The sequence below is a fragment of the Leptodactylus fuscus genome, chromosome 3, assembly GCF_031893055.1.
Source record: "Leptodactylus fuscus isolate aLepFus1 chromosome 3, aLepFus1.hap2, whole genome shotgun sequence".
NCBI lineage: Eukaryota > Metazoa > Chordata > Amphibia > Anura > Leptodactylidae > Leptodactylus > Leptodactylus fuscus.
Window position 1 is genome coordinate 136,877,483 of NC_134267.1, and position 10,389 is coordinate 136,887,871.

Here is a 10,389-nt window from a genome sequence, read left to right on the forward strand (position 1 = left end):
GTATGGGAGAGAGGGAGTAAGGTGAGAGGGAGCTAGTGCGGAAGTTACATAGCAGGACGTTGAACCTCAAACAAATGCAGACGATGCCAGGCTCTCCCAGAAACCACTCAAAACACTGCTAAAAATATATGGGCTCATTTACTAACCCATTAATATTACTAACAGACCTCAAAACTCTTTTTAACTCTCTCCCTCTTTGGGTTTGACTTCAAAACTGCATGTATAACTGGACAGATTGATACCTCTTAACTGACGGGGTTATACTGTAATGTTCACACACTTAAAAAAATAAATAAATTATGAGCAGTTTGTATAAACCTGTTGCACAATTTTGGCTCCAAGAGGCTGCCTGCAGATCAGGCGACATGTTCAACGTGACATGTTCCCCTTCATGCTCCATAAAATGTATGTAAATGTGCAGACAGACCGAACTGCAGTAAAACCTGCTGAATATTTCTGCTGTACTTGTTCTCATCAGCCTATGTAATTGCTTTTTGCCAAGCTAGCAAGTCAAACACGTAACAGAAATAACCTGCAACATGGCTGATCTTTGATGAGAAATGTATTCTAGGAAAGGGGGTTAATTTGAACTTTTAGGTTTTTCATTATTTTTATAGTTATTTTTTATACAATTTATTTTTCTTTTTGCTATTTTATCAGCGCTGCACCTCCCATGAGGCGACCTGAAGCGACCGCTTCAGGTGGCGCTATGCCAGGGCCACGGGGAGGGCGGCATTTTTGCTGACCAAAGCCAGTCCAGGACAAGCTGTCCTGGACTGGCTTAGGGTCACCATCACTGAGCGGTGGATTGGCGAGGTTGTTGGAGCAGTGCTGCTCCAGCGGCTGCCTCTCACGCTCAGGCAGAGAGCAGGTCCTCTCCGTGCCTGCTCTCTGCCTGCTAAAGACGCTCGCTCCGCTCGGCCCTGCCCCCTCCGCTCAGCCCCACCCCTCCGCTCGTCCCCACCCCGTCCGCCTCAGGCGGCAAAAAGCCATGGTTCACCCCTGTATTTTATCATCTCCCTGGAGAGCTTGAACCTGCAATTGTTTGATTGCAAGTCCCATAGAGTGTAATACAACTGTATTTGCTACATTACTATTGAGGCAGGTCATAGATCCAGGTCTCCACTCTAATGTACTATAGCGTATTGTACGGTTGTAATGTACTGCAGCTATGGCGGCCACTCTGCAAGACCTGGCATTCTTGGGAAGGGGATTAAAAAAAAAAAAAAAATTATATAAAACTTCAAATCACCCCCCCCCATCACAAATAAAAAACAAAATAAAAACAAACAATGTAGGCATTCTACGTGTCTAAGACCTGGTTCACATCTGCATTCGGGCCATTCAGTTCCCCTATCCACCTAACGCTAGGTTCACACCTGCGTTCGGGTCTCCGTTCTGTGGTTTCCGTCTTCTGCATGCAAGACGGATGAATGGGTGAGAAAGAGTTCTGCAGGTTTCCGTCTCCTGCCCCTGCTTTGTGCAGGAAACGTAAACCTGCAGAACGGAGACCTGGCGCAGATGTGAACGAGCCCTGAAATACATGGAGAGAAGTCTTCCAAACAGCACTTTTCTCTACGCATTTTTTGTGCTTTAATCGAGCAGAAACCACACGGACCCCATTATAGTCCTTGACTTTCCTTAGGTAACCTCTTTAATGTGAATAGATTTCCGTTCAAAAGGAGGGGGGGGGTTGTCCCCAAGCAGACTTCCCCAACGGAAACCCGAACGCAGATGTGACCTGGGCCTAACAACAATGCTCAAGCTATCAGCAAAATTTGCAACAAACAATTTTAGCATTTTTAAAAGTTTTGGACTTTTGTTAAGATTTTAAAACATGATAAACAATATAAAAATTTGGCATTACCGTGATCATGCCCACCCAAAGAACATAAGGAACAGGTCATTTTTAACCACACAGTGGTATATCAAAGACAATTACAGTAATGGTTTCTTAACTTAAATTGCGATCTCTTAGCATTATTATATATAAAGAGAAATAAATAGCTATTACTGCAAACTTCACACTTATCCACAGCTAAAAATATTCCTCAAAAAGGATTAAAAAAAAGAGTATTTTGAGGCTGTGTTCACACGGAGGAATTTTCTGCAGATTTCGCCCCCGAATTCAGGGCAGATTCCCCCTGGAAACCGACTTGCATTGTTTTCAATTGGAGGCAGAGATCGCAGGATGTGGAAAAAGAGAAGTGTCCTGCTCGATCTTGCTGCGGAGCTAAATGCCGGCGGTGGAAAATGAAAAGGACTTCCTCTTCATTTTCCGCCATGTGAACGTACCCTTACTATTCCAGGAAAAATGTAGTAGCGCCATACATCACATAGAAGCTCTGCTTGGTATTGCAGCCTAGCCTCATTTAGTTTAACAAAAAAAGGCAGCTTCTCTCGCAATGTGAGGGCTTAGCCTTTAAAAAAACGTGTATGAGGCCATTACAAAATAATGGGTCAGTGTTCTAACAGTAAGAAACACAGCTAGTGGAGAGAGCTGCATGAAGCCACCACCATATATACCACATAGTAAGTTATAGTGCCCTATGACAAGTTAAACACTTTTGAATTTTCGTGAGGTTTTAATATTTTTTTTCCTTGCTGTATTCAGTAGTAACCTGGTTGCAACAAACCATACACCTCTTCATCCATTATACCATTATCCACTATATGTAAATAATGATATATATGAATGGTGATCTTGAAAACGTTGAGTAGTTGATACAGAATATAAAGTGGAAACCTGCACATTCTCATAAAGAACAGCCTTCATTTGCAGAAACCAGAACAGGCTACTCCTTGTCAGATAAGCAGTTTTGTTCCACTCATTCCGATAAAGAATTTTCCAGCCTAAAAAAAGTCTCAAAAGACTCTACAAGACAAAAAAAAAAAAAAAAAAAAAAAAGCAAGTTGCTAAATTATTTTCTGGATAGAAGTGAATGAATGAAACACTGCCCACCAAATTCTTTTCTCTAACATTTCAGCATTGGACAAAACGGCTACAGTGAAGGTAGAGTTACATTACATACCACAGACATGTCCATTCTTGAGCTAAAAATCAGGTTTCCTGAATAATTCTAGTTAAAAATGTGTTCACACAACATAACACAATCCATGCTGAGTAATGACATTGGAATTACATTGATAAGTGATCAGCTAATAAAGCCATTGTCACAACAAGACCTTCTTATGTAGTTTAAAGAGTTAATGGAAACTATACGTCTGTCACCGCCATGTCACAGAACACATTGCAGTGATACACAATAGGCCTTTGCTATATAGCTCACATTTCTAGATGTGGACAGAAATAAAACAAACACTTTGAGGAGATATGCAAATGAGACAATGGGTGCACTGGGGGCAGGCCTTCGGACCTGGGAGACAGATAACTGAGGTATTCAGTTTATCACTGTACCATCCTCTGTAATGCGGTGGCAGACTGCCTTTAAGGACCTATTAGGCACCATACATAATCGGGTGTCCTATCTTGAGGGTGGGGGGTTTGGATTTTGCAGTGAAATGTTCTTGAAGCAAGAATTTCACCAGAGGGTCAGGTATATAAAATGTCTCAGATTTCAAGCAGGCTGTTACTCACAACACTGTATAAGTCACCTGGTCAGGGTGCAAATCTCTGCCACTACCTACTTTATGGCCAAGTGCACGGACCAGAAAATACAGACCATATATATCAAGCTGGACTACATTCTTTCCAGATACCCCAATATTTCTCTATGACGCTGGGACACTGCATCACCACTGGGTTACTGTCCAATAATGCTTACAGTACAGGGCAGTAGTCCCACAGTGAAGCACTATGTAACAGCATCATAAATAACATATCATACGGAGAGTCTGGGTCTCACTGGGATATCTGAGAAATATGGTCAATGTACAAATCATGTTTTCCTGACCATAAAAGCATGTGTGCAGCTGACCAAACATGGCCGCCTTTATCTTTTCATGCTGGCACACAAATAGGAGCCATTATATCAATAAAGGGGGACTGATATGAATGACAGCTGATAACACTACACACTCCATTATCACACTCCTGTCTATCAGTGGGGGTGACCACACCTTCCAGCAGGGCCAGCACTAAGAGAAAATACAGTATATGGTAGCTCTCAGTATTTCCTAATGTAGCCAATTAACAGACGTTGCCATACAGGCACACAGTAGCATTCATAAGCCATAGTATCCACAGTTAAAAATGTATAGTATGTTTTTTTGTCACAGGCTATATCTGTATGGAATAATGCAATTAACTGAACTGTTCAACATAGCAGAAAAAAGATACTTGCATACACCAGACCGAATGAGTCCAATTATGAAAATAAAAAGGTTAGTGGGGGTCCGCTGATCAGATGTTTGAAGGGGCTGCAACACTTGTACGGGCCCAGTAACCACATTAAGGTTTAGGTCTTGTGTTAAATACAAGAAAAAGTTCTGCAGGTGCTTTTTTTTTTTTTTATCTTCTGTCGGAAAGCTTGTCTCATTTTTGATATTATAGTAAATGTACGGTAGTCAGATTAGTAGACAGAGGGTGATAAAGTGACAATGGTGCTCTGCCTACATCAGTCCATTGCTCTGATCCTTTACAGACCAGAATAATGGTCTTCAGTGACAGCAATGTGAACTTAGTCTCAAAATGATTTTAAGAATAGAAGTGTTAACAGAAGAAAATCTAAGTCAGTATTTGGCGCAAAAAAAAAAAAAAGAATAAAATCTTCTGTATATACTCAGTTTTTCAAGGAACTTGGCAAGGAGGCTGTCTCAAATATATTGAAGAACTAGCCCCAGATTTTCTGAGGATGTAGGCTTGTTCAAATCCTTCTGTCTCAATGTATTCCCAGACAGACTTGTTGATGTTGAAATCACATCATCACTTCCAGGACTACTTCTCCATCAGGCAGTCACACCAAATATTGATTTAATTTACATATCTCTTTTGTTCATTCACATTACATTGTTAGTGGACAAAAATAAACTATTAAAAGATATCCACAATATGCCCAAGATATCAGATTTTTTGGCCCATACTAAGGATAAGCCATAAATCAGTGGGGGACTGACAGCCGCATCCAGCTTCCATACTATACACAACAAAGGGTCTGAAGAATCACCCCAAGAAGAACTAGAGATATGTAGCGATTTCCTAAGACTAGAATCCCTATACCATGGCACAACATGGCAGCTAATGCCACCTCCACCCCTGATACACTTTGTCGTTCTCAGCAGAGTCGGGATGTCAGGCACCCCCTTACCTCCATGTCCCGTTTGTTCCTGCTTCCCCTGTGGCGTCGCCTAGGGTGGGACAGCTCCGTCCCTTACAACTGGACCGTCCCCTGGTACTATGGGGACGTCACCTGGTTCGTGAGGGAGCACCAGCTGGAGGGGCTCAAACCCGACCTTTGGAAGCCGAAGACGGTCCACAAGCTCATCCGAGCTAAGGACACCATGGAGGAGATTCCAGGGCTGTCGGCAGGATCCGCTGAGGTTGTCTGGAGGAACGTCTCGTCAGATAAGCTGACCAACGGACACAAAGACATGTCGTGGATGGCCATCCAGGGAGGACTTGCCATCCGGGCCGTCATGCATGCCCGAAACCTAAGTAAGACGCGCTACTGCCCCAGATGTCCCTTCAAGCAGGAGACCACCCACCATCTTTTCTGGGAGTGCCCATTTGCTCAGGGTCTGTTGGACACCTTGGAAGATGAACTACAGGACTCTGTGCCCAGGAGCAACCTTTCTTACCATTCGGTTTTTTATGGACTGTTCCCGGGAACCCACAGAGAGAGATACATTGAGAAGGCCTAGCGCCTTATGAACTGTTTTAAGGACGTTGTCTGGTTCACCAGAAACAGGCTTGTTCTCAGGAGAGAACGGGTCACCTTTCAGGACTGCTGCAGGCTCATCCAGAGTCTGCTCCGGGACTACTTCATCTTGGACAGCCTGAGAGGTGAAGAGGAGGAAGAGGACTAAGGACTTTTTCTTCCATCTGTTTTCTCCATTGCTTTTTGGTTTTGCAGGAAATGTATTTGGTATTGTTGCCCTTTGTCAAAGCCCAGTGTTTCTTCCCTCTCCCCTTCCCTCCCCCCACGCTGGCCTTGGTGCTTTGTCAGAGATTTTGTTTAGTTAGCCAATGTAATTAGCATGTCTCCCTCATGAGTGTGTTGTACTTCAATAAAGCTTCTGGCCTGTGACTTCTCCCTCCCTCCACATGTCAGAAAGCTAGGATTGGGGTATGCATATATGCTGGGGGGTACGGAAATACTGGTATGGGGTGAGGTGGGGTGCTGGCGGAGATTTCTCCCCCGAGCTCTGCCTTGCCCTGCTCCATGAGGTATGGGAAAGGTATTTATTTGTGAGTATTGTAGTGGTGTATCATATGCGCTGTGTCGCTGTACTCTGTAAATACTTTTGGTGACGACTGATTGGAATAAAAGCTATTTTCAATCAAAACAGCTATTGGTCCCCACCGAACAGATCTTGGGGCATTCTAAGGATTCAATATCCTGGACAACTGAAAGCATGCTTAAAGGGATTCTACCATTAAAACTCTTTTTTCTAGGTAACAAGTCGGAATAGCCTTTAGAAAGGCTATTCATCTCCTACCTTTGGAAGTGATCCCCGGCGCGCCGTTCGTTCGAAATACTGGCTTGTACCGGTATGCTAATTAGTTCTCTCACAGCGATGGGGGCGTCCCCCAGTGCAGGAAATGCGGTGGGGACGCCCCCATTGCAGCGAGAGAACTAATTAGCATACCGGTACAAACCGGTATTTCGAACGAACGGCGCGGCGACGATCACTTCCAAAGGTAGGAGACGAATAGCCTTTCTTAGGGTGCATTCACACTACATAACGCCAGCGTGTATCACAGCCGTACACGCCGGCGCTACAGCAGGGCTGCCGAACACTTCCCATTCATTTCTATGGGAGCCGGCATGCGAGCGCTCCCCATAGAAATGAATGGACTGCTTTTTTCCATTCATTTCTATGGGTAGCGCTCGCTCGCATGCTGTAGCGCCGGCGTGTACGGCTGTGATACACGCTGGCGTTACGTAGTGTGAATGCACCCTAAAGGCTATTCCGACGTGTTACCTAGAAAAAAAAGAGTTTTAATGGTAGAATCCCTTTAAGCCAAGTTCACAATTCTGTTTGTTTACCTTTCCTGTATTAACGGAAATTAAGAAACGCAGCCTTTTTTGTGCCAAAGTCAGAAGCGACTTAAAAAATATATAAAGGAAGCTTTTAGACATTTTCCTTTCTGTTTAATCCTAATGACACTAGCGCCCGGTGTCCGTTCTGAGTTTTCCGTCTTCTGCATGCAGAAGACAGAAAGCTGTCAGACCGGGTCCGGCCGTGAGTGCCGATAAGCGTTTTATGCTCTCCGCCGCGAAACCCTCTTTTTTTTTTTTTTTTTTTTTTTTTTAAACGTACTGCATGTCCGACTCTGTGCGTCTGATTTTAAAAAACGCATAAAACGCTCACCGGCGCTCACGGCCAGACATCTTTCAAACCCATTCAAATGAATGGGTTTGAAAGAGTCCTGCAGGTTTCCGTCTCCTGCTCGGTTTTGTGCAGGAAACGGAAACCTGCATGAACGGAGACCGGGCGCAGATGTGAATGAGCCCTGACTTCGTCTAAAAAAAAATGTAGCAAAATCTGCAACAAGAAAACAATGCTTTTCCACAACATGGGGTCTTAACCTAAGTCTGTTGCTCTCATACTATGATGGATGAGAGTAATGGGCTGTATTAATGGAAACGTGAACTTATCCTTACTCTGCAGCATTTCCTCCACACACACACGTGCTCAAAACTTCTGCACGGTACTGTACATGTACTGCAAAATCCTTTGGATCATTGCAGACTTGTGCACACTAAGGTGGTGGGGGGAGGTTGGCTTGAGTCCTGTGAAAGGAACCCAGTTAAGGTTAATGGTTTGTGTCACTCCATGTGACAATGACACTGTAGAGAGCCATAAGTGGATGGGAGTTAAGGTTATCTCCATGCTTTCCCAATCTCTCTCTCTCCAAACATTACTCTGTACTGTCCGTCTGTGACCAGGTTTGCTGAGGCCCAGGATTAAAAACTAAAATAAAGAGCTAAACCTAAGTAAACAAGTGCAGAGACTGCGGAAATACAGTACAGAATGTGCAAGTCATGTCAAGCTGAGGCATATCAGTCAACTCTGTACTAGAATTACTAAACACACACAGAAATGACAATACAGGAGCAGAAAATACCTCCGCCCCCACAAAAAAGTCTGCACTCACAAGCACAACAGTGCCCATTGCCATGAAGTCATAGGCTTCATTCTCCACATTTCTACCAAAACAGGTCACCTTCTAACCATAATGACAGTACTCGCAGGGGAATAAGAAATCAAATATTATGGTCTTCATCACCAGAAATGACCACTTAGATTAGGTGACCCATGAGATACCCTAAGGCTGTGTTCACACTTCAGTGTTTGATGCTGTGACCAGATCCAAGCACTGACTTATCACTGGTGTCCATGAAGGTTCACATAGATGGAGGACAAGAAAAGTGGAAATGTAGAACGACCTCTGTCAGCCAATCAGAATCGCCAATGCTGGTTGGCGGAGAGCAGCTGTAGGGCACATTGGGGGTCTTCGTGGGTGAAGTCTCATATAGCTGCCCTACTCTGGCAAATGTGACAACCAACAAGACTGGACCTGAGCGACATACCGACTTCTGGAAGAACACCATGTAGGTCTCAAGGATCACCCCAAGAAGAACTAGAGCTATGTAGTGATTTCCTAAGCCTAGAATCCCTATACCACGGCACAACATGGCAGCTAATGCCACCTCCACCCCTGATCCACTTTGTCAGCCAGTCCTGAACCAGCTGATGACATCACACAGAGTCAATGACCTGCGGGACTCACCCTGGGCAGCTCTCTCAGCTGGTTGGCATCCAGCAGCAGCTCCTCCAGACTCCGGCTGTACCTGTAGATCTCCTCGGGCACTGCCAGCAGAGAGCAATGCCTCTTATCCATAAACTCCACATGACGGTTACACCGCCACAGGGGGATGCAATGGAACATCCCCGAGGAAAGTCCAAACCAGCGGCCCAGCGTGCCTATTGTCCCCCTCTGCAGGTAGTCTGCGCTCCGGCTGGCACCGGGTCACTGCCAATCACTTCCGAGCACTTTGTATGTCCCGCTCCAGTGCTCTCCCGGTGCAACGTCACCATCCAGGTGGATTCCGCACAAGTTTCCAAAGTCCCGAGAGTCAGCTCTGCCTGCCCGGTGATCGGATCACCTCCTCCTGCTGCTGCTGCCGCTGTGTCTGGTGCACACAATGACCCTGTGCCTACGGGTCACCCCTCCCTGGATCCCAGGAAGTAACCTGTGCAGATAGCGTGTGTCCCCGACTCCCAGGCTGTACAGTGGCCCTCCCCCTGTGTGGACATGTACACATGGACCTGTGTGTGAGCGCCGCCTCCTCGCCCTCTATTATCACTTCAGGGCCTCTCCCTCCCTCCTCAGGCTGCTCTGACGTCCATGTGTCCCGCCCTTCCCAGGCTCTGGTATCAGTGCTCGGTGCTCGTACTGTGTCTCCTGCTGGGAGGAGGTGACGTCTGGAGCAGGACACAATGTGAGTCACCGAGAGAGGAAAGGCCTGAGCAGACCCTGCAGTCACCACACCACCTGACACCACAGCCTGTGCAGCCTGACAATGGATACTGCCACATGGTGCACACTGTGCTGTTACATTGGGATGTGTGGATCCTGTCACCTATTATGTGGCAGGCACCTGCAGCCTGTAAAACAGGAACATATGGCATCCAGTGACCTGGTGATGGGCATTTCCCTATCAGTCTCTAGGAAAGTACCTGGATTATTTTGGACTGTGTGTTATACACAGCTTTGGTGTTCTCTGTTGTATGTGACTAAATCCAAGCTGCCAGCAATGTACATAACATGGACCTGGGTGTCATTTTCTTCATTATTTATTTTGCTTACGTATATAGCGCCATCATATTCCTTTCTCTTTTCCAAGAACCTGCCTAGAACCAATAAACTGCTGAACGAATGATGCGTCATCTTCTAGCACATCTTCACTCTTTTCAAGATTTTACAGAAGAAATATAAAGTTAGGGAAAATAGTTCATCTATGCCAGTTTCCTGGCATAAATATGGCACGTTTTGGTACACAGGCCTTTATTACTCAACATTTCTTTAAAAGGCTGGTCTTACACGACCGTAAAGATTCTACGGTCCGCATGTTGCTGATCAGCAACATACACTCCACAGATGTCTGTGTCCTGCCGCACTCGCCCATAGAGTTCTATGGGCGAGTCCGTGCAGTGCCGCAATTCACGGGCATTACGGACATGCTCTATAAATTGCGGGCC

The 10,389-nt window shown here is 45.4% G+C and overlaps 1 protein-coding gene across 1 annotated transcript in view; it reads right to left on the reverse strand.

Annotated features, from left to right (window-relative positions):
• LRRC1 (leucine rich repeat containing 1) overlaps window positions 1–9,628 on the reverse strand; it is a 130,302-nt gene extending 120,674 nt beyond the window's left edge. The window contains exon 1 of the mRNA XM_075268384.1: window positions 8,918–9,628. Coding sequence (XP_075124485.1) covers window positions 8,918–9,076 — 159 coding nt within the window. The 5' untranslated portion in view covers window positions 9,077–9,628. The remainder of the gene's footprint in view (window positions 1–8,917) is intronic.
• Window positions 9,629–10,389: the final 761 nt, after the last annotated feature.